Source organism: Lingula anatina, chromosome 7 (assembly GCF_051362555.1).
Source record: "Lingula anatina isolate TDL-2025a chromosome 7, LinAna3.0, whole genome shotgun sequence".
Taxonomy (NCBI): Eukaryota; Metazoa; Brachiopoda; class Lingulata; order Lingulida; family Lingulidae; genus Lingula; species Lingula anatina.
Genome location: NC_141773.1, coordinates 20,139,376 through 20,163,048, shown reverse-complemented (window position 1 = coordinate 20,163,048; position 23,673 = coordinate 20,139,376). Strand labels below are relative to the sequence as shown.

General features: G+C 35.5%; 2 protein-coding genes across 5 annotated transcripts; one reads left to right on the top strand and one right to left on the bottom strand.

Moving 5' to 3' along the window:
* Window positions 1–56: 56 nt before the first annotated feature.
* Window positions 57–10,853, bottom strand: LOC106161609 (uncharacterized). 3 transcript variants are annotated; one of them, XM_013538616.3, is made up of 17 exons: window positions 10,668–10,853; window positions 10,069–10,159; window positions 9,748–9,848; window positions 9,307–9,448; window positions 8,905–8,995; window positions 8,480–8,636; window positions 6,314–6,469; window positions 5,714–5,828; window positions 5,216–5,372; window positions 4,870–4,969; window positions 4,390–4,512; window positions 4,046–4,106; window positions 3,682–3,836; window positions 3,276–3,418; window positions 2,787–2,878; window positions 2,067–2,139; window positions 57–886 (listed from the first exon to the last, which is right to left on the bottom strand). In XM_013538616.3, exons 1-16 carry the CDS (start codon window positions 10,749–10,751, stop codon window positions 2,108–2,110), a joined length of 1,800 nt encoding a protein of 599 aa, XP_013394070.1. In that variant the 5' UTR covers window positions 10,752–10,853; the 3' UTR covers window positions 57–886; window positions 2,067–2,107. The 3 variants fall into 3 exon arrangements, with proteins under 3 accessions (XP_013394070.1, XP_023929958.2, XP_013394072.1); XM_024074190.2 differs by having other exon boundaries at window positions 8,489–8,636; XM_013538618.3 differs by lacking the exon at window positions 2,067–2,139.
* A 1,111-nt stretch (window positions 10,854–11,964) lies between these two features.
* LOC106161612 (cystathionine beta-synthase) lies at window positions 11,965–22,190 on the top strand. Of its 2 annotated transcripts, XM_087017954.1 has the most exons (14): window positions 11,965–12,118; window positions 12,313–12,419; window positions 12,614–12,748; window positions 13,304–13,383; window positions 13,862–13,996; window positions 14,333–14,402; window positions 14,900–14,991; window positions 15,324–15,449; window positions 16,063–16,147; window positions 16,500–16,611; window positions 16,913–17,128; window positions 17,477–17,585; window positions 19,502–19,586; window positions 20,203–22,190. In XM_087017954.1, exons 1-14 carry the CDS (start codon window positions 11,997–11,999, stop codon window positions 20,316–20,318), a joined length of 1,590 nt encoding a protein of 529 aa, XP_086874080.1. In that variant the 5' UTR covers window positions 11,965–11,996; the 3' UTR covers window positions 20,319–22,190. The 2 variants fall into 2 exon arrangements, with proteins under 2 accessions (XP_086874080.1, XP_086874081.1); XM_087017955.1 differs by lacking the exons at window positions 19,502–19,586; window positions 20,203–22,190 and adding an exon at window positions 18,185–19,436.
* The last annotated feature ends 1,483 nt before the right edge of the window (window positions 22,191–23,673 follow it).

Genomic DNA, 23,673 nt, shown 5'->3' with positions numbered 1-23,673 from the left:
TAAATAATGAAGTGAAAATAAATTTAAAGAAATTAATTAATAACAACAATAATATGTAATTGCAATAATGTACATACATTTATTCTTATACTTTACAATTACGCACTTGTAAGCTCCATTACTTGGGGAACTTCCTTTTCTTAAAAAAAAAAAAAGAGATCCATTTTTTTGGACAGATGTAGATGTAGATTTTTAAAATTATCATTGAAACGTGGCTTTTTTTTTTTTTTTAATTCAGATAGTGTAAACATCTTTAATCTATAGAAAAACGTTATCATGTCTTGGATGTTAATCGAACTAGCGGCAAAAATGGCTTATTTGCAAAAAAATCAAAGGAAGATTTAATCTACGCCTCATACACCTGTACCAACAGGTAATAAAAATAACAGATCCAGTTAAATACAAATGGATCATCAAAGGCATAGTTCCTCAAATCTTTACTGATCACCACTGATCACCACACACAATTAGCCAGAAGTCTTCTTACTCCATAGCAAACCATCATCAGCATTTGTGCAGTATATTTTACTTAGGAGGAATTCCCCTGAAGATGTGTCGCTGACAGTCACGTTCCCCATTGATCTCACAGTAGACATAAATAAACATAAAAGCAATACTGCATTGTTCCTCAATGTACATCAGCACTGGATACAATTCTACAGAAGTTTTTTTTCAATTGTGGAAATATCATCAATTTTTGGCTTGTTCTTCACTGTGCATATTTCAGAGTTCTCGCACAAACTGACATCTTTAAAATAATCATAGGCTTTCACTACTATTTTTTGATGAAATTCTAGGGGAGAATCTCCATATCAATCCTGTATTATTAAGTTTGTTGAAAGTCTATTGAATTGAACCCATTGGTCTTCTCACACAATCTTCAAAACTGAAATAAGAGAGACAAGAATTCATTAGAAAAAAAAAATAAACACATGCTACACCAACAGTGTGAATTATGATAGTTTAAATTTTAAAAAAAAGCATTTCATTTTTAGTAAAAGCAATTCTAGCTTGTCCCAATTTCTTTTAATTTGACATACAAGCTTTTATACCATACTAAACAGATTATTCCAAAACAGCCACCATAATTATTCTCAATAGCAGAGCTAGTAATTGGTAAATCTATGCACTAATAATTTCGCACCTATCAAACCTGATGAAGAATGTTGTTATGAGAGTAATTCTTTTCCAACAACTAACATATATCAAAGACAGCTAAATTTTAAAAGGAATATGTATTCTAAATTAAAAACATAAGATGAACTTTTGAAGCCCACTGCAACACGGTTACCTAAATATTTCTGCACAATATGCATACCAGGAAGCAAATGTTATTCCATGGCTTAGATATTGAAGATAAATTGTTATGAAGTTTTTTTAACTGTTCGATTATAAGCACACAAACCAGCCATCAATCATGTTACATTGTATACACAGAAGCTCAGTATGGTTAACAATGACTGAAATAGGAACATGCTGTTAACATCAGGAAAAAAATCTGAAATAAACCCCAACATCATTAACTGAGACCTGGAGTTGAAGGTCAATTAGTTCTAGGGGTCTTCACCTGAAGGTGAAACATTTCTCTCAACATGTAGGGTTGACAAACGGCACCTGTCCAGAGATGTTGTGTCAAGTCCCATTTTAATCAAGATTATTGCATTTTAAGTCCAGCTTAAAAGGCAGGATTTCATTCAGATGAAAAATGGTGTACGAAATAGACTTTTCAGACCAGAATTGGTAGTATGTGTGTGTTTTTGTGTTTGGGGAGGGGGGTGGACTTTCCCTTAAAATAACAACTCCATACAAGGTTCACAGATTACAATCTCAAATAAAAACCATGCTTAAAATAGCACAGCAGCTTGGACACACAGAGAAAAGACATATTCTAGGGTTAAAATTTAAAATGAAAAAGTTAAAGATTTTCATTTCGGAAAAATTCAAAATATACATTAACATAAAAAAGCTCAGCTAGTTTAAACAACATAACCATAAACTAAGTTAGCATCACAATAGTCAAATCACATCATGGTTGCCAAGCAGTCAGGCAGTTACAAACTGTTTACCAGATCACATTTCATTCTACATAGCTGCACTACTAATGCCCCTACAGCCCGAATGCAGAGCGATAGCATGGGTCTGAAATTATGATGGATATCAATAGCAGTTGAGGCAACAGAGAAAGCAGATGCCAGTTTTAAAAGATACCACGCGTCTTTTCTACACATTATATAAAACATGAACAATGAAAGCAATGAAGATCATGTACCAACTGTCTTTATCACAGATATCAGTTTGACTCAAGTACTTATGAACAAGATGCATACGGCATTTTCAGTTCAGGATAATTGCACAAATTCTGGAAGTTGTCAGAAGTTTAGGTTTTTTTTAAATAGTATACATTTTTTAATAGAAAAAAATATCAATCCTGTGTCAAGATTCTTTTCCCTTTAAACCCTCAAAGTTCTGTAGAGGATTTCCTGAAAGCAGATATCACTTTAGCTACTATGTACAACAAATTTACAACAATCACGCTCCTACACAAAACAATACTTGGATGAGCTGCCACATTATATAACACATACAGCTCAAAGCTTTCAGCCGCAGCAGAAATTTTATCTAGAAAATCATGCCTTTCTCTGTTCTTATAGAGAATTAAGTGAAAAAAAAAAAAAAAAAAACTAGTGTGATTTTTCAATCTGGTTCTAAAACTTTTAGCCCTAAAACACAGCATCATGACATAACACAAAAATACATAAATGAAGAAAAAATGAGAGCCCACCCACCTTCTAATGCCTCCTGTGAGAAATACTGGACATCTCCGTCTGGATCCTGGCGTAATTTTTCTAGGTTTGGTTTCACCTGCTGTTGAATTGTGCTGGGAGAAAAATGACAACTAGACAGTGAAGCTTGCAAATATACAGACACTTAACATAAAACTAAGCCTCTGATTATAAAAGCAGCCTAGTAAGAAGAAAGGCACAAGACTCATTACAATATCTTATGATGAAAAGGAGGCCAAGAAAGGAGGCTGCCATGGACAAGTTTTTAATAGGATTTTATTGTAAGGTTTTTTTTTTTTTAATTATCCTGATCACTACTGAGAAATTGTGTGAGATGGTATGTGAAACAGAAGAGATTTACACCCCTCCTCAAAGATTTATTTCATGCCCAATGCAAACTGCCCCAGGAATATTATTTTGATAGAACAAATAAAAATCCTCAATTTAAGAGGCAGTGGGTTCTGATCTTAACACCAAACAGCAAATTCTTACTTTTGATCGAAAAGTGGGCCCAGCTTCTGCAAGGTCTTGGCTACATTGAATCTAACATTTGGTACGTTGTCTGTGCACATGCCTATCACTGTGGGCAGCATGGTCTTCACTGTCAACTCACACCCACAGGCATCAGCTAAGACCTGAAACAGCAGTAACAATACCATGATATAACACAAAAATCATACCCACTATAGTAATAACAATGCCATGTGTAGTAAATCACAGCAAAAATACCATGATAAAACACAAACCGTACCTACTACAGTAATAACAAAATGTGAATATATAAACCGAGATATATGACATATAAACAACGCAGTTGACAATACAGTGACAAGAACATGTGTATAAATATATATTGTAATTTTTCCTTATTTTTTTCTTGTAAAGCCTCGCTACTTACATTTATACATAATAAGCATGTAAGTCTGTGCAGATAATTCTGGTCTCGACTCATCTGGATAACTTTTGGCACCACCATATTAGAGGCCCATTCTGTGCCAAATTTTTCAACTAATTTCTTTAAATTAAGAGCCGCAGCTTCTCTAATTGCAAAAACTGGAAAGAGAAATGACGGTGTACTGTTATGAATTTTCCAAATAAATACTCCTAAATAAAGTTGAAATCTGCCTTGGCTTATAAATAATTTTTTGATCGCTTATACCAAACTGTTGAAAAAATGTTCTTATTATAATGTAAAACATTATGAAATCTTTTTTTTTTTTATGATATACAGCAGCAAGAAATCAAGAACCTTTTCTACTCACCGTGATCAACTAGCCAGGTCATGCACAGATTGTTCAATTTTTCATCAAAAAATTCTACGCCCTGAAACAAAACCATTCATTTGTTTTTATATCACTTCATAATTGAAAATAAATAAATAATAAGAAAATTTTCATAAATTTCACCAGAGCAAAATGAGCCTAGGTTTCAAAAATCTCTGAACATTTATCATGGGACCCAACACCTAACCTTGACAAATCTTAGGAACCTAACCTTGACAAATCTTAGGAACCATCAGAATTGAATTTAAAAACGCGCAATTTCGCTTTTACGGGGCCAAAGTTCATTTCTGCAGACAATGAAACACAGTATTACAAGGACTTACCAGCTGTCCTGCCAGCAGGGGCATGTACTCTATAATAGCCAGGCGCACTCTCCACTTGGTGTCCTCCGCCAGCTCTACGATGGCAGGCAGTAGGCTCTGGGAGAGTTGCTTGATACCTATAACCTGAGACACACATATACACATTTACTTAACAGTAGTTGATATCTAAAACTCAGGGGACACAAATATACACCATTACTATACAGCTGTTTGATACCTATAGCCTAAGACATACAAATATACACATTTACTTAACAGTAGTTGATATCTAGAACTTAGGGGACAAACAGAGACAAAAGTAGTCTTATAAGTAAAGATGAAAGTACAAACAAACCACCACGCTATCAGTGTGATGGTCTCAAGAACAGAAGTACACTAACATCCACTAGCTAGCCAGCAAGTGCTTGATCTTCACCCTTCATACCTAGAACAGTCTAAACTTAAACCAGCCTCTAATACACCCAGGGTCACACCACCCACCTCATTAACACAGTCCAAGTTTGAGATAATGTTGAGCCGGACTTCAGGACACTCATCTTTCAACTGTGTCAGGAACAGTGGTAACAAGTGCTCTATGGTGCTGGAAAAATAAAGATGGCAAAATTGCATTTACTACACCTGGGGGGGGGGAAATGATGAAATGCGCAATTAGTGTACAAGAATGTACTGTAACACTAAATTGGTATTTTTCTTCTATACCCTTGTGCACAGATATCTGACAACTTTCCATCCCCAAACCTTCCATAATACAAATAACAAAATAAAATAAAATTCAGGAAAAACAAAAATCCAAGCAATACTTCAACGAAGCAAGGGCTGTACTCACTTGTCTTTGCCTAAAATGGGTGAAAGCCCCATGATGACAGAGGCGAGTGCAGACTTGACGTGCTGGTTGGTGTCCAGGACCAGTTCTTTCACACAAGGCAGGATGTTGGTCATTATGACAGTCTCACGAACTGATGGGTCTAAATCTTGGCAAAATTCTGGAAAATATACAGTTGCACTTTACAGTTGTCATTTAGCATTGTTTTGCCAATTGGACAAAACTCACAGTTATATATATACATAACTGAGAATGATCATAAGTTGAGCTATGTTTTTTTAATGTCAACATATTTAAGGCATAATCATATGAGCATCCAATGAAAGCATTATGGCGAGGTCAAAAATACTGCGACTTATCCAACACCTCTTCTTAATATCTTAATGTCAGTTCATAACACCCTCCATCAAGTTCTGAAAACTTTGCTTTAATCCCCCCCCCCCCCCCCCCCTTTCCTTCAACCAACAACAACAAAAAAATTCATAAGATAAACATCCTTACCTTTAACTTTATGTGCTGATGCAGCCCTGACCTCTGCCTCCACATCTTTCAGTAAGCTCTGGAAAGCTGGCACCAGGTCTGCCTTGGTGATCTCTGGCCCCACTGCATGCTGCAGCTGGAGGAGGAGAAGGGAAAGTTAATGATTTTTTTTTGTTTGTTTGTTTTTTTACCAGAACTTTTTATGTATTTCTACCAGCAATTCAAGCCGAACAGATCAACTTTCCTTGTCAATATAATATCTATTTCTTTGGAATCTTTATAAAGCATGCACATTTGAACTACATCTTGGATGTCTAAGTTTTGCCAGTTATTTTGTCAGATTTATTTCCCAGTCTCATGTATTACTAATCAATCAGTATCATACCTGGATAATGACATTATATTGGATTCATATACATTGCTACTTACCAAATGCATTGAAAATTATAATACAGCAAGTAGAGATGGTAAGGGTTGATTAATTTGGTTTTTTAATGTTAAAAAGCTTAATCTGTAACATTACTTTGTTGTATTTTGGGGTTTGTGCTGGGAATCACAAAACAGATATATCTAAAATTTGTTATTTGTTTTCACATATGTATATAACTTTGACCAACCAACCTCTGTGAACTTGTCTGCCACCATATATCTAACTCTCCACGACTTGTCCTCCGCGGCAGACCTCAGGGTCGGCATCACCAACTGCTCTGTGTCGGAATGAGGCAGCAGCGACGCTATGGACACACAGGCCTCCACAGCCAGCAGGCGCACCGAATCCTAAAAATAGTTGTATCATGTATGAAGTGGTTCTCTGAGGGCAACTTTTATTATCTGGTGGAAAGTTTTGTCAGGGAGAAAATCACAATTTCAACTTGTCACATCCAAGAAATCCTCAACTGACTTCAATAAACAAGGTGCACTCAAGGCTGTCTGATAATTGATAGACCTGAACTGATAGCCCTGAGTTAATTTGAGAATTGTGATTTTCTTCCCTTCCCTTCCCTCTATGTTCTACCCAGGTGCAATTTACTTTCACTTCAAGTGCACAAAGCAGCCACCATTAAGCACTACAGACCTGCAGTCCTTACCACTGGAACTGCTTCTACAGTACAACACTGATTTAACCATGCACTTGAATTATTTCAACATCACTTTAGTTCAGATCATCTTGAATTTTTACTAAGCAAATTTATTACAAACAACTAAAGCTTTACATCAACAAAGCTACTTCTACTACTGCTACACAAAGAGGACCATGAAATATTCCCACAACATTTTCTAGGTGATGTATTCTTAAAGCTGTCACCACCGATTAAAATGCCAACAGTCATTTTCTTCAGCATCCCACTTTGAACTGTTAGTGTCAAAAACCTTGATAAAAGCAGAATTACAGTTAATCATAGAAGGTGGGTAAAGGAAGTAAAGTTCCCAACAGGAGTTTCAATAATTGTCAGTAATAAAATGATCCATGTCCAAGGCACAGTGTTAAACTATCAGTTAATCTATCAGTCCCCAAAACCAAGTAAATATTGAAACTTGGCCATCCCTATTCTAATTCTGTTTATCTAATTCTCTCTTTTTCAACATTCTTTTTCATAACACGTGCAATGTCTTCATTCTTTTCAAAAGAATGAAATATTTGACCTTGTCCCGAGACAACAGTAGAACAGTACTTTGTTGGGGAAAGAGAGCAATACCACATAATATAAGGTAAAAATCACAAGTGTGGTACTAGTTATGCTTTAGAATACATCCCCTGAAACAAGGATCAAGATATCACAATCAATATTTCAAATCAGCAAAATAGCAACTCAAAACTACCAGTACCAGCCAAACAAACGCCTTTCTACCCACCACCACATTCAAAACAATAGCCATGCACCATGCTTTTTACAACTTAGTTCTGTAGAGTTTTACCAAGACAACTTATTTTGACACATACACTGCCAGCACCCTCAACATTATTAAAGATCCTTTTACCTGTAGGTCGGGCATCTTTCTATCACAGCCAGCTAAAACATTTTATCTTCATGCTGGGGTTAAAAACACTGCATTTATCAGTTTTTTTTTTAAATAGATTACAGGTTTTAAAACATTATCACTTTTAACTGGGGCATTTTCTTGGCCTACTTAAAAAAAACGGGAACTGAATTCAAGGTGATATTAACTGTCTGATTGTACTCGAAATATCTTGTTTACCAATGGCAGTTTTCAGTATCCAAAAATTAATGTCTCTTGTTGCCTGGTTCTTTACAGCCTTTATACAACAATGCACAGCTGATGATTTTTCACAATTCAAAATAATCCATGAGAGAAGCTTCGAACCCAATAGTACTTGTAAACAGCAGCAGCAGCAGCATAAACAAGACACTGGAGTGTTTCGATGGACACATCTGTCATGGGGACTTTTCGGTCTTCTTGCAAAGCATACACACTACTAGCTTGGCCACAAAATTCACGCACAGGCAGTCTGCCAACTTTCTAACTAACAAAGCAGGTTTTCGTACAAGATGAACAGTAACACTTGTTCACTACAAAAATCACACAAACTTGGTAAAAGAAATTTAAACAAGTTACTTGCAAATAAGACAAGACTGATAACTTTTCATTTTTTTTTTTTTTATGTAAGCCTAGTTGTTGTTTTTTTAGATGCTTGCAGGTGTGTAGCAAATTCAACCACTGCACAACGTGCAAACGTGTACATGTTTGTGTGCATGCACAGGACCTGGGCATTTGGATCATGAATCTGGCTGAGGGTCCTGGCTTTACGGCAGACACAATTCGTACATTAAATACCTGTTCGTCCTGGGCCAGTGCAGTGAATAAAGGGATAAGGTCAGACTTGAGGTATTCGATTTCCACCACCTTGGCAAACTCGCCCAATTTGCTTGCTGCAGCACGGCGTACCATTGGGGTGTCATCGCTACACAAGTTACGGAAATGTCTGAAAAATGAAGTAAGGTTTAAAATTTCCTGACTGATGTAATCTTATCACATCTCATGATATATATTCTCTCTCTCTCTCTTTCTCTCTCACAGACACACATTTTTCCATTTCATCATTTTACATATTACATATTATCCTTTCTAGAAAATTGGGATTTACAACCATATTGTCCACTAAGCTTAATAAATAACCAAGTACTCATCAAATAGTATAACAAAAAACAGCTTGGACTATATTCAGATACCTAGTCATCTACTGTACTTACTGCCTCAACTCTGCCTTAACGCCAGCAGATACTCTCTGGTAACATACACTAAACAGTCCACAGGCTGATGTCCTTGAAGTGAACCAGTCACCTGAAAACATGACACTAAATTAAATAGTTTGAAGTTTTATTTACGAAATTTCCATTAAAATCAAGGTAAGCTGATAATAACTTCTGTGACACATTAAATTGGGTATGGAAAAGATGTCCCTAGTTACTGTTACACTTGGTCATAGTCATTACCAGAATTAAACAACACTGGCTGGTTTCTTACACTCGTCTTCCAATTGCCCTCTGGCTTTTTTATCGATTCTTTTTAGAATGGAGTGAGAGAAGACTTAGAGACAGAGAGAACATATTTTGCCATTTCACTGTAACTTTTCAGCCAAAACTCTTGCTTACCTCCTGATAATCTTTTTACTAAAGGTACAAAATGATTCTCCAGGTCAGACTGCGAGTGCTGTGCTGCTATGGCTCTGAGGGAGTCCACAGCTTTGTCTCTAACTACTGTCTCCTCCACAGTGGCCAGGCTCTCCAAGGGGGGCTGGTACAAGAATGAAATGGATGTTTTTATTCCAGGTGTAGTATACAGGCCATTGGGCCAAAACCAATATAGGTAAGCAATACAAATGTAAGTTAGCAATACAAACAAGAGATGTGCTTTAAAATATTGCAGTAATTGCAACAGTATCATATACCAGAGGGAGCTATACACAGGTGAAAACAGTATAGCATAGAAAAAATTGTACGTCTCTAAGAAAATGTCAACTAAAAATAAATAAATAAATAAAAATATAAAGATTAAAAAAGAGTAGTTGAATATCTTAGTGAGAGAGTACTTACCAGCAAACAGTGGACAAAGTCATTTCCTCCAACCAGGGGAGTAAAACTGCCTAGTTGCTCTGCCAGAGCTAGTAGCACTTCATCTTCATCATATATAGTATCTGAAATTTAAAGCAAAATAACAGACTATATATGCAATTGGATCAAACTTGTTCTCGTTTCAAGAAAACTTCTCTAGCTTGACACTTTTACATCTTCCCTTTTCCACTGGTTCCCTATGAAAACCAATTTAAACATTTTTGTGACAAATATTCTTATTATTTTGCATACATGTATTAGTCACAGATAATATAAATATGTATAAGATAAACATTATCTCACCTGCTAAGAAAGGTATGAGTTCACTTCTTGTTCTTTCAACTCCTAAAGCTAGGGCAATTGTTGATAATTTCTTGATACTGTTCAGTCGAAGCTGAACAAAAAAAGAAAACACTGGTCAATGCATGGATTGAAAAAAAAATTTTTATAAATAGGAATGTAATAGTGTGGATAAGTATTTGCAATTAAAACTGTACACCAGTATCAAAGCAATTCCACAGATAAACTGCAATTCTTTACAAAATGTTTTATAACTGTCAAAATTTTACGTAGTGTGATACTTCGCAACCGTGAGACAAATTCAAATAGGTACTACAAAAAGCGAAAGAAAACTGTATTTACTTGATTTAACCGACTGAAATATTTCGCTTGATCTTGACACATAATTAAAATCACTACCATCATGAGCGTGATGTGTGTACATAGTCATAAAATTATGGTATTATAAAATGCAGGTTTTTAAAAAAGGGATTGTTGGGGGATCTGTCATCCAATAACACAGTGAAGAAAAACGCGATAAATAGAGTTTTAATTGCGTTAGTTATCTGAAAATCACCATAAGGTGTGCTTTTGGTAACTACAATCGAAACGCGTCAAAATACCTGTACATCTTCATTCCTCAACTCGTCAATCAGCACGGCAATTGGGTACAGGGAGTCATCGCCGGTTGTTTCGCTAGCAGCCATTTTGAATAGTTGTAGGAAGTGCGGGGTTTCCCCTTGGATATCGCAAAGCGGAACATACTCTCAAACCAAAACCACTCGCAGTTGGTTTGAGGCTATATCGTGCCGAGTTTACTTTGGATAAACATAGGGGATGCATTTTGAACAATCATGTCGTGAACACTGCAAGATATCAATTTATCATTATTTAGTACGCTGAACCATATAAATCAATAGGTAATATAGACAATATACATCAAATCACAGGTGCTAAGGGACCCACAAAATGTAGAAAAATAGGTCACTGACCTACTTATCAACATGGACTCTTCCACGAGAAACCAATGATATTTGTATGATGAGAGGTGTGTAAGGATCCTCTTTGCTGACTGGTAGACCAGCGAGGACAAGAACTGATAAGAACACGGTAATATTAGCGGTGAGTTTGACCGTCTGTGATCCTTGTCACTCTTCGCATTTGTTGTAATTTTGAGGGTGAATGAATGTTTTCAAGACTCACGTATAACTCTACGATCTCCGATGTGTTGTTGATGGTGAAATGACAAAATCATTTGGGAAGTTTTGCAAGCGACACGTGTGACTTTCAATGTGCATACAGTAAAAATGTAAACACTCGCGGAAGTCGTCAGCGATAATGATCAGCATAGCTTTCTTTTGCGTATCTACACATGCAGCCTGTATTTCAATATGTTCGTCGTGATATCCAAGAGGAATGCTTCTACCAACTGCATCGCAGCATGTAATAAATCTAACTATACTGCCTGACTTCGATATTTATTAAATAATTAATTATACTACTTAGGAATAATACTAATGGTAGTATGTACATCTCTAGTGGTATCTTAATTGGTCTGAACTTGGAACACGAAGGAGTATGAATTATGCATTTTATAATGATGTACATGTACTAGTAGTAGACTGAAGACAAGTCTGGTACATGTATTTGTACAGTTTTTTTCCCAAACAGACCTGCATTTATAATGGTCTATAATACAATTTAACATGAGTTTGAAATGACACATATCACAATTATGCTGGTAATTTCAAAGGGTACGAGTGTCAACATCAAATGAAAAATTCCAATTGATTGTGATGACTGCATGAATTTGTAATATATATTTTTTATTTAAAAAAGTGAGCTAGCTTAGTGCAGTACGTATGTGACATGTTACATCAATTAGTTCAACTCCATGCAATATTTAACTTCTTTTTTTAGATAAAAAAACATACACACACACACAGGAAATCATGGAGAATGGTTTGACAAATGGCAGTTCTGGAAGAGAGTGGAAGAGACCCGACCTCCCTAGCAAGTGTACCTATCATGTTGGGGCACCCATCACCGACTCTCCACATCCTCATCAAAAGAGGTTTGCTCTAGCTTGTATTTATTTTCTTAGAGGAAATCTAGGAAACCTTTTAAACTCAGCTTTTGAAATTCATGTACGAAATTTCAATTACTATTAGATGAATTCAGAAAATGATGTTTGAAATTTGTGAATATATTTTACCATATGTGTATATTTTCATTGGAAATTAAATTTGTTTTTTGGCACCTTTTCAGGTCTCCCAGACCAAAAATTCTGCCAAATATCTTATACAATATCGGAGACACACCCCTCGTCAGGATCAATAAGATAACTAAAAGCATGGGAGTGAAGTGTGAAGTTTGTAAGTACATAAATATATAACACTTTTATATGATAATTAATATAAATTTAACTGAACCAAGACCTTAGAGTAACACGTAAGACTAGTGCTTCAAATTGCCAAAACTTGGACTGGATGCAGTCCATTATCAGTTCTGTTTTATATAGAAATACTTTGCATTTCAAATCTGTATTTAACATTATAATAATTTTCAGTGGCAAAGTGTGAGTTCTTCAACGCTGGTGGCAGTGTTAAAGACCGCATTGGGCTGAGGATGATCGAGGATGCGGAGAGGGCGGGGATACTGAAGAAAGGGGACACTTTGATTGAACCCACATCAGGAAACACAGGTAAGTCTTCACACGCAAGTTAATATTCTGTATAATATTTGATATTATAGATTTAAAAAATATATGCATAGCAATTATAACTTCCTTTGCAACCTCTTAATTTCTAACTCTTACCATCTCAAATGAAATCCACCAGCTTATACCTTCCTTACAAGAGTGAAAGGAAACTCGAAAGCAGATTATAACATTATAATTTTCACAACAGTTTTGGGTTACTTGGTATATGATTGGTATGTGGACAGAAAGTGGTGAAACTTTCCAGGAAAATGAATTTTTGCTACATGCATATGGAGGTCTAGTACATAATCATACTTTATATGTCTTTAAAAAGGGTCTTATGTATGTATATACCACTATAAGAAAAAATTGTATAACATTGGTTATATGCTGGTTCATGGCATGGTTTCTCTACATTTAAATTTTTTCTTGAACCACAATTGAGTTGGATAAAGTTTCATGTAATAGGATTATAACAGTGATAATCTTTCTACTTTTTAATAATCTAAGTGAAATTGGGCTGAAGAAACTGTAACATTAAATATGTTAATATTCCAGGCATTGGGATAGCATTAGGTGCAGCAGTGAAGGGTTACAGGTGCATCATTGTCATGCCAGAAAAGATGAGCAAAGAAAAGGTAATTTAGATGAATAAATGAGCATTGGAGGAGAGTAGAGGCATGAAATATTACCCCCCCCCCCTTGCCCTCTTGTTTAGCCCTCCTAGGTATAATGCAAGGTACCAATTATTGAGCCTTTCATATCTAAAAATATACCATTTAATTAGGTTTCTTCAGGAAGTAATGGACAGAATTTTATTGATGAAATCTTGTTACACTTCATTTAGCTAAATATTTGTTTTAAATGCAGACTTGGATTTGAGAAAAATAACTAATTAGAGACAACAATAACTCTTTTTGCCAGTATATTTTGAGACAGTGTATTTTTCATTTACTCTTTCATGTTGAAAGCTTGAAATAGTATTTAGTGTGTGTGTGTGTGTGCGTGCGCGCACGCGCTAATAGTTTAATGATATCTTTACTCTTTGGTCAATGTGCCAAAACAATATCTAGAAAAGAAAGATCACATTTTATTACATTGTGTTTACTCTAACAGGTGGACGTGCTGAAGGCACTTGGAGCCGAGATCGTGAGGACGCCAACCAGCGCCAGCTTTGACTCCCCGGAATCTCACATCGGTGTAGCTCACACACTGTTGCATGAGATTCCAAATGCTCACATTTTGGATCAGGTAAACTATATAAGATGAAAACAATATGTAAGTTTGCTATTTGGAACCAGGTCTTGAACCTGTGAAGGCATTTGAGTTCTAGAATTTTGTATAACTAAAAACTTTGAATATGAGATCAGAATTTACTAGTAAAAAATGAAATTTGCAAAAATTAGATTGTCATTTTGAGAGTCGTTTTTATTTACCATGAAAGAACCATCGTATGTTTTATCCAATTAAATATCAGGATTTCAAGGCATATTATTTAGTTGTTGGAATGTTTAGTTACCAATGAATGCAACCTGTCATATTTTCCTAGTTTGTTCTGTTACCTGCATGTTGATTGGTTCATTACAGTACCGTAACCCTAGCAACCCTCTGGCCCACTATGATGGGACAGCAGAAGAGATAATTGACGCTTGTGATGGTATGTTTCTGTTTAAAGTGATTTTTGGCAGTTGAGGATGGTGGTTGCTGATTGGTGGGGATTGCAATTATTACTTTTCTTTGACACCCACATATCTGTGCAATGATATGATAACAACTGAACATACAAGAATGTCATTTGCCTTATTTTATTTATTTATATTAAATTTTTGTTCTTGTTTGTTTCTTCATGCTAGGTAATGTTTTCATTGAATCATCATATTTCGTGAAAGTGTGTGGATGCTCATGTATTGTGTTTGCATGGTCTCAGATATAAGTGTACATATTTTAACACATATATATCCAGGTTTACCAACTCTGCTTGTATGGATCATTTGCCTACTTATTTGTTTCAAAATGTTATTGTATTTTTATACCAGTCATATGACTCTCCTGATGGAATGCTAAAAGAGGCCTGTACAAAATATTACCACTTTTCTGAACTAGATTGTCTGTAACCCTTGATAATTTTTTCTTTTCTCCATCTTCCCCTCCCAGGCCAGGTTGACATGGTGGTGATCGGGGCAGGCACTGGAGGCACGTTGACAGGAATTGCCAGGAAAATACGAGAGAAATGCCCCAACTGCAAGGTACACAGGTGTTGGTCATTAAATCAAGACAAGTATGATTTGTTAAATTAATTTGCCTCAGCTTAGAATGGTTCTGGACCAAGTCTCCCCCCCCCCCCCCCCCATAAAAAAGAGTGAATGAATAAATTAGTGACAAATAAATAAATAAAAATTGTAAAAATGTAAATAAGTATCTTTGCAATCTATTGTTTTCCTCTTTTTTGTTCCTTTATAAATGTCCATTGCCACTGCTATTGACATATTTAGTAATACTGGATTGTTAGAATCTGAGGAATAATTACCAATTGAAGAATGGGGTCAAAGAGTTTTGCACCAGTGTGATTGTATTTCAGATTATTGGGGTGGACCCCATGGGATCTATCATAGCAGAGCCTGCAGAGCTGAATGACAGTGACACCAGTTTCTACGAAGTGGAAGGCGTTGGCTATGATTTCATACCCACAGTGTGCGAAAGAGCGGTAGGCAGCTTCAGATTTGAAATGTAGATTTTGAAAGAAAGTTTCTTTAGGCCACATTCAGAACAACGGACTAACTAGTCCATGGGTCAAATATGGCCGACCTACTTGAATATTTCCCCATGGGGAATCTATTCAGTGTCTATTTGGGGATTAGACAGCAAGCTAAGCTGAGAGACTTAATAAGAAACATATGTGTTAGCAGCCTTTTTTTCTGTATCTGACAAAGTTTTCACGCTAGAGATGTGATGGCTTATTATATTAATTGTTTGAAAGTGGTGAACTGGTAAACCGTGCTTTTCTTTCAGTGAAAAATGGAAGTAATGTCATTGAAAATATACTCAACCAGGGCCTGTCTTCTATTTGAAGTGAGACTGACACCAACGTATTCATAAAAATAGTTTGCCAAAGTTTTAAAATTAATAAGTTCGTTTTGTAATTTAAAGAAAAATATCAAAATTTATAAATCAGCTTGTTCTGCTTTTTGCTGTTCTGAAACATCATTATGTTTGAAAGCACATGATAAAGCATATTGGGATGTTGATAAGGTTTTATGATACTAAATTGGCATGTTTTCCTGCACTGATTTGTCTGGTTGTGGTTTCTACTGTTCCAGTATGTAGATCGCTGGTACAAGTCTCAGGACAAGGAATCGTTTGTGATGGCCAGGAGGATGATCAAGGAGGAAGGATTGCTGTGTGGTAAATATCATAACTAGAAGTTGGATCCTGGCATTGTTTTATCAAACTCAGACAGTTTGTAGGACTCCAATATCGAATGAATTGATTGTGCTTCTGTGCCTTGCTTTTTTGGCTCATTCTGACAAGACTTACTTATTAAATAGTAAATAGTATTTATAAGATTTTGATGATAGAAATTTTATTGATTTATTTATTTATTTATTTATTTATTTATCCTGTTCCAAATTCCCTAAATCTGTGTGTGTGGCCTCAAAATACACATAAAATAACATTAAGTAAAAAATTCAGATCATATGATATCTTAATGCTGTGAATCTCATCACTAGTGTTGATAACATGTTCATACTCTCAGGTGGCAGTTGTGGCTCCAACATGTATGTGGCACTACAGGCGTGTCAAGACTTTGGACTGAAGGAGGGCCAGCGGTGTGTGGTTATACTGCCAGACTCGGTCCGAAACTACATGTGAGTACAGCCTGTCCCAACTGTCTTTATAATTTAAATCATGTTTTTGTTTGTAAACTTGTTAATGGGATATTTAGAGGAAGTGTGGACAGACTGGGAGACTGGGTGTCCATATCAAAATCATTAAATTAGATTAACTACTTGAGACCACACTGGTGGTGAAAAAAAAACACATAAATAAGAACAAATAAGTGGGTCACAAATGTGTGTGCATGCACTCATACACGCACTCACTCACACACACCAGGTGGCAGTAGTTATAGAGTCACTGTGGTAATCTAATGGAGTGTTTGGACTCTAGGACCAAGTACCTGAATGACGACTGGATGATGGAGCGCGGGTTCATGAAGGAGAAAGACGAAGTGGACCCCGGCAACCTGTGGTGGTGGAACCTTAAGGTCAACGCCCTGCCTCTTCACGCCCCGGTCACAGTCCTGCCCACGGTCAGTATTAAAGACACCCTGGACTTGCTGGCCAAGGAGGGGTTTGACCAGGTCCCTGTGGTGGATGAGTCGGGGTGAGTGAACAGATGGACAGCGCACTGGATGAGTAGTCCAGCAAATATGAGTAGATATGGGGGCAATATACTTTTGTGTGGATATCATTGGTTTATGGTGTTTATTTTGTAGATAAGTGTTTCATTTGCAAGATTTTGTCTCTGATTTGTATTTTAATTGTGGCACTTGTCTTTTGATTAGCTGAAGTTACAAAGCACAGACAACATTCTTATCCAAACACAAAAGTTCTCTTATATATACCCATCTAAACTGAAAGGTTAATAAAAGGCCCATGCTTGGTCAAAGGTGTTCATTTTTATGTCAAAGACTGACTTGTAATTAATTTTCTTCCATTTCTTTATACACAGAGACATCATCGGCATGTTGACGTTGGCACACATTCACTCCCAGGTGTTGAGGGGCAAGGCCACCACCGCAGACCCCGTCAGCAAGGTCATCTTTAAGCAGTTTAAACAGGTCAGTTACAAGGCTCTATCAGGTACACACAGGGCTCTGAATAAGTCCCAAACCTTGCATATCAGGGATGATAATTTTTCTCCTTTTTTATGTGTAAACGAAGGTTGTTTCTAGGCTGTTGTGATATTTTTTATGAATATGTACGAAATGTAAAGACAGAGAGGTCTTTTCATCATGTAGTAAGTATAACATGCACCCCTCCCTGCATATAGCAGGAGTAAAACATAGGGTGTACTTAAGAGCATGACTTCATCCTTGGTCCATCACGTTTTTTTTTTTTTTTTAGTGTACAAACATAAAAATGTTTTTAGGGTAAGGAAAACGAGGAAACAGAAAACAACTCAGATGGCATGAGTTATAGATGAATTAGGCATGCAAAGACATACAATGTAAATTGTTTATCATAACAAAGTATTAGATTAATGTATATATGTCTTCTTAAATATCCAAAGACATTAGGAAATACTAAGTTTATAACGGTCCAAGTTCAATTGCATTGCATTTTCAGAAAAGAGAACTGTGTTTGCTTAATTTCCCTTTATTGTAAGAAATTTATTCATATAGAAATAATTATTTTTTTTAAATTTTTTGCTCACTAGGCTCCTCAGGTATATATTCATTTCTCCCCACTGTTTTGAACTTTGCCGTGCTATTGCTTTTGTGTTCAGACATTTTTATGGAGCTTTTGTAACTTTTATTTATGAGGCTTTTCACCCTGAACTGTGTATTCTTTTTAGCCAGCTTATCACATACAGCATTTTTGAAAAAGCTACAAGGCTAAAAATCTGTCACAACTAAGTCTTTATAAAATTTATAAAGTATTTGTCAAAAAAAAATGATGAGCTTAAAGCACTGGCATTTGTAGTAATAGTGCCTATACGGTACCCTGGATTTCATATTTTAACTTAGTTAGGTTGTGGAGTACTAAAACTTTTCAAGTGTAGAAAAAATGTGACATGGGAAGGTTGACTGAAACGTACACTGATACGTCAGAGTTGTGTGGAAGGCACCATTTTTTTCACGTGCCCCGTAACATGTCTTTACCTGGAGTAGAGGAAGGTGACATTGTTGGCTTAGCTTTGCTGAAAACCAACTAATATTATATAACCAAGATGATGGTTGGGCTTGGCTTCAACTTCTTACCCAGGTTGGCCTTGCAATTCTTTTAATTTAACTTAAGGGACAGATTGGAGCACAGTTTATTCATGACAAGAGTTATGACTTTTCTGGTGATGTAGTATATCTAGTTGGGCAGTAGCAGTTAATGTCTGCATGAGTTTTGTAATGTTAGCCCTGATGTAAAAAAATAACTTTTTGGTGAATATTATAACTTTTTCTTTCTAAATTTTTTTTTCTGTGTAAGACTTGCATGACTTTGTAGTAAACTATGGGTTTCTGAGTTGTGTCTTCCCCATTGATATAGTTTGTGCTGCACTGTAAATAACATACAGTAGGTTCTAGTCATAATATGTTGTAAACCTTACAAATCCACTAATTGTTCATGTGGAAAAAACTTGATAAAGTGATCTTTTACAAAACACGAACCAATTTTCTGATTCTGAAGTGTTGTAGCTGTGTTAAGACTACTGTATGTTTCCTGTTTCTTTTTAAGTTGTATGTTTTTATTTGACAGTGTAATATCTCTGAAGGAGACAATTTTAAGGCAGAATGAAAATGTTGCATAGACATACAAAATGAGAAGTTACTGCAGTAATAAATTTCTGCTTTTCGTAGTATACAGTTTGTCAGTACACTTGGATTAATATTGGATATACTATTGATTTTGTCAAGTATTACAATAAAAACAAAGAGGACTAAAAAGCTAAAGAAAAGAACATATTATATGTGAAGGATCTTTTGTTTCATTACAGATTTTTATTGACCTATTTTTTTTCTTAAATTGCTGTGTTCTCCAGGTGCGTTTGGACACATCACTGGGCAAGCTGTCCCGAATGTTGGACACTGACCACTTTGTCCTGGTGGTACATGACCAGAGGCAGTGTAAGTGTGGACAAAATTCAATATTATAATGTGTCAGTTATCAGCTGTCCAGTTTATAATTTTATGATCTAACTTTTGTTCCAAAACTTTTGGAGTTACCTTTGAGGCTGAGGTGCTGAACAATCTGACAGTGATTGTGATATTGAATTATGTTTTTCAAATGTCTTTCATTTTGTTTTCTGTGTTTTTTTAGCTTGTATCATTGTTTGTTTTTAAATGAGCCAGGAATAAAATAGTTTGATTTAATCAGAATACTGACAGATTGAAATCATGTCGATATCAAGACTTGGTACACAACACTTACTTGAGTTGCCTATTTGAAGTTGTGCTGCAATTAATAGAATGATAAAATGAAGGTTTCCCTTAATTGGAATGTCTTATTGTTACTCAAAAACTTGATTTGGGTCACAATTGATGTACTGTGTGAAATTAGTGGTCATTTTTAGTCACTGCTTTAAAAAAATTATGTGAAAAGTATGTAAAGTACCCCAAAAGGTTTCATAAACATGCAGTGACTTGAAATTATATAGAATTTAGTGTAAAAATGTTTGATTTTTTTTTTTTTTGTAGTGGTGCTATTATTTAATATTTACCATGTATTACATTGATGTTACAGATGAAGGCAATGCCACAGAGTCTAAGAAGCAGATGATCTTTGGCATTGCAACCAGGATCGACTTGCTCAGTTTCATCACCCGTAACAAGGATATGTATGTCAGCAATGGGGTGTAAGATGTACCAGAGAAGACGTCTCTTCTAATACTATGAGCAACACAGCATAATTCACCTTGTTATAGGTGTTAGATTTAGATTTTAGAAATCATTTTTTACATAGTAAGATCATGTAATTTCACGTCAATTCACTTGCGCTTCATGGTGTGTTATTTATAGATTTTTCACTTACTCCTCCACATTTCATTCATAATATGGCTATATCTGCCTGGTATCACGTGCATGTGCAACAACATATGAAGTAATATTTGAAATTACTTAGAACTACAAGTTGTTGCTCTTACTGTGCATCATTTTGTTTCAGAAATTCTTTGCTTTTCTTCACCATTCTATTATCTCTAGTGCAGCTGCAAATTGAGATGTTGTTATTGTGTTTTAATTTACAAGGTTTCACAGCTGTTTCCCCTCAGCATAATCACACAGTTAAAGTCACTAGTAGATTGAATAACATCATTCACCACCCAGTAGGAATGCTATAATTTTAAGAAATTATGACTTAATAAAATACAGCATGTGTACAATTCACAATTCTCCCCCATTGAAAAGACTGAGATATTACTGTTACAGTAGTTGTGCCCCATGCTTTACATTGTAGCATTTCAATAACTGGACTATGAGCATTTTTAACTTAATGGCATGTTAAAACAGACATTCCACATTAATTTATCACTTCTCATGTGTAGCATAATAGTGACAGAGTTAACCCTCAGCTTGGAACAAACAAAATGCATAAAAAAACTGAAATATTTGTAGGTTTTGGCACAGGGCCCTTTTTTTTTTTTTTTTTTTGACAAAAATATTTAATAGGTTTCATTTAAATTGAAAAAGAAACTTAAGAATAAATGGAGTTGAATTGTCGAACATGTTACGAGGTTGATTATTTACATGAACTTGTAGTATCACAGAGGGTCTTTAGGGTTAAACGGTCAAGAAATGAGAATTTTGTTGTTACCGGTGAAAATGATTTCACAGTCTGGAATGTTAGAAAGGTATGAACATCTTTCAAATGGTATAGTTCAAATTCTATTTAAAAAGTACTTGCTTTAGGGCTAAGGGTTTTAGAAAGAATTATCATTTGTGATGTATTATTAGGTAAATGTTAAGAATTTTTTTTTCGCTTTGAGTTTTTGTTACGTATAATATATATTTCAGGCATATTGTACTCTATCATATATGATTGAAATGTGACAATATTTAAAAGATTTATAGGTAGAATTTGAAAACAAGTGTTAATGAATTATTTGTGATATGTTTCTGAAACAAAAAATTCAATTGTCAGAATCACCAGCTCATTTGTGACTTAATTGTTTACAAGAAGTTTGCATTCCTTTTCTTTATTATATAAGGTGTTTATTGTCAAATTTTTCTGATATAAATATTCCACATTTTCTACTCAGTGTAGTATTTTGTTTTTAGTTTGAGGCAGTTTGAGATTTTTATTTTGAAGATTTTTTTTCTTTAAGTCCTGCAATGCTTGTTAATTTATACCATTAAGGAAAGGGATATAATTTATTTTGCATAAGCTACCAGTTAAGTATTATTATCAATTATTTGGTTAATTGGTTATCACTCTATGAGTCCTGTTACAGCATTTTTCCCCTCAATGACATTTTCCAGATCACATTTAATTATTTCTAATGTTGCGTAACCTATAAGAAAGGAAAGTGAATATAATAAATAGCACCGCTGGATTGGAAGGACAAGAAAATTGCTCGAAGATGCATTAAGGAAGAAGGAGATCCTATGGAGGTGGAAAACGGACAAGGTCTTTTTGTTTTATATCATGTAGTGCAATGAAGGTACACAAAATGTAACTGATACCTATACACTGTCAATAAATAAGGCACCTTTCTTTGGGTGCCTCACTCCACAGCCTTCTGTTACAATGTAGTTCTTGAAATCTACTTGTTATTTACACTTGTAGTTATTACAATTACTAAATTGGTACTTTAGCTTTTTCCTTCAATATTACTTGGGCACAACAGTTTTCTGATCTAAAAAATGTATATTAACATGTTCAGCAGATCATGGGACTTGGTCATTCTATATTCTTTGTTTGATTAAACTGTCAGAGTTATGGTCCCACTGTACTGTATGTCCATTGTGATGTTGCTGGACAATTTTACTATTAAGTGCGCGTAAGTATGCTTGATTAAGTTTGCTTATTTATGAACTGGTAGGGGTTGTTCCAGCCAGACTATATCAGTCATTACACTTGAAATCAAGCCATTAGGTTTCATAGGTAAATAAAATGAACCCAATAAAAAAAACACCTGTGCGGGATTGTTTTAGAGAAGACAAGATGTGATTTTTCCTACCCTAAAGCGCTACCACCAGGTTTCTGTAGAACCGAGATATTTTGTCCTGTCTATAAATTCCTGAGACATATCTTTGACCCTTATAAATAGGGTTATTATCATTAACACTGCCCACAGATAAAAGCAAATCGTCGTTTACTGCTCATTTTATTAAATTTCTGGTGCCCATAGCTTGTACATGCATATTTAACTTTTTTTCTCTTCTTTTGTTTAGCTATACTCTTCCTCGATAAAAATTTATTCAAAAGTAATCTGCAGCACACATCTATATACAATGGAGTACAGGTGTTCCTTGATACAACTGCTCTGTCCGCACGTGTTAGTGTAAGGGAACAGCATATTGATATATGGAGGCGGTAAACACGTGTTTGTATTTTGAAAATTAGAGATATTATTTTAAACGAATTATCGTAAATTTCACCGTGACAATTGTCACAAAACCTTTGATATGGCTGACTAAAGCAATGACTTTTAACAGACACTGTTGTCCCCTTTGCCCCTAACACTATCACTTTACGGAACTGAAATACCCAAACCCTAATTATTGCTAACCTGAGTGACCTTAAAAAGATAAGACAGGCTAAAACGCGGCATGTCGGTAGGGGCATGCCTTCGGAGTGGCGTGATTAAGGAAGGGACCTACATTGTATTTCGAACTTTGGCTATATGTCATACATATTTAATTTTTAGGAACCTGTGAAGACCCCCCTCCAGGTGCTCACCTGAGACAGGTGACACAGCGTTTAGGTGCCAATGAAGACCAAAATGTGACATATACCTGCAACAGCCAACACAGGCTTTCAAGTCAACGACACGTCAACGGTAAAGAGCCTAACTTGCCAAGCCGATGGTACATTTGACCACAGTTTACCCAGATGTGTTCCCATTTTATGTGACCTTCCGCTTGATAAAATAAACATCAATTCTCCCAGCAGGGGGCCTTTCGTCTACGGGCAGAATGTGACATTTACTTGCATTCCTGGATATCATTTTATTGGTTATGACGTCACCTCGTCATAAAAGATATAAAAGATATA

Excerpts from the sequence above, each read along its gene's own strand:
- LOC106161612 (XM_087017954.1), top strand. The coding sequence starts at position 11,997 with ATGGAGAATGGTTTGACAAATGGCAGTTCTGGAAGAGAGTGGAAGAGA. Across the intron at positions 12,119-12,312 it reads CCACATCCTCATCAAAAGAG|GTCTCCCAGACCAAAAATTC; the intron begins GTTTGCTCTAGC and ends GCACCTTTTCAG. Across the intron at positions 15,450-16,062 it reads CCACAGTGTGCGAAAGAGCG|TATGTAGATCGCTGGTACAA; the intron begins GTAGGCAGCTTC and ends CTACTGTTCCAG.
- LOC106161609 (XM_013538616.3), bottom strand. The coding sequence starts at position 10,751 with ATGGCTGCTAGCGAAACAACCGGCGATGACTCCCTGTACCCAATTGCC. Across the intron at positions 6,470-8,479 it reads AGGACGAACAGGTATTTAAT|GATTCGGTGCGCCTGCTGGC; the intron begins GTACGAATTGTG and ends AACTATTTTTAG. Across the intron at positions 2,879-3,275 it reads GGCCCACTTTTCGATCAAAA|CACAATTCAACAGCAGGTGA; the intron begins GTAAGAATTTGC and ends TTTTTCTCCCAG.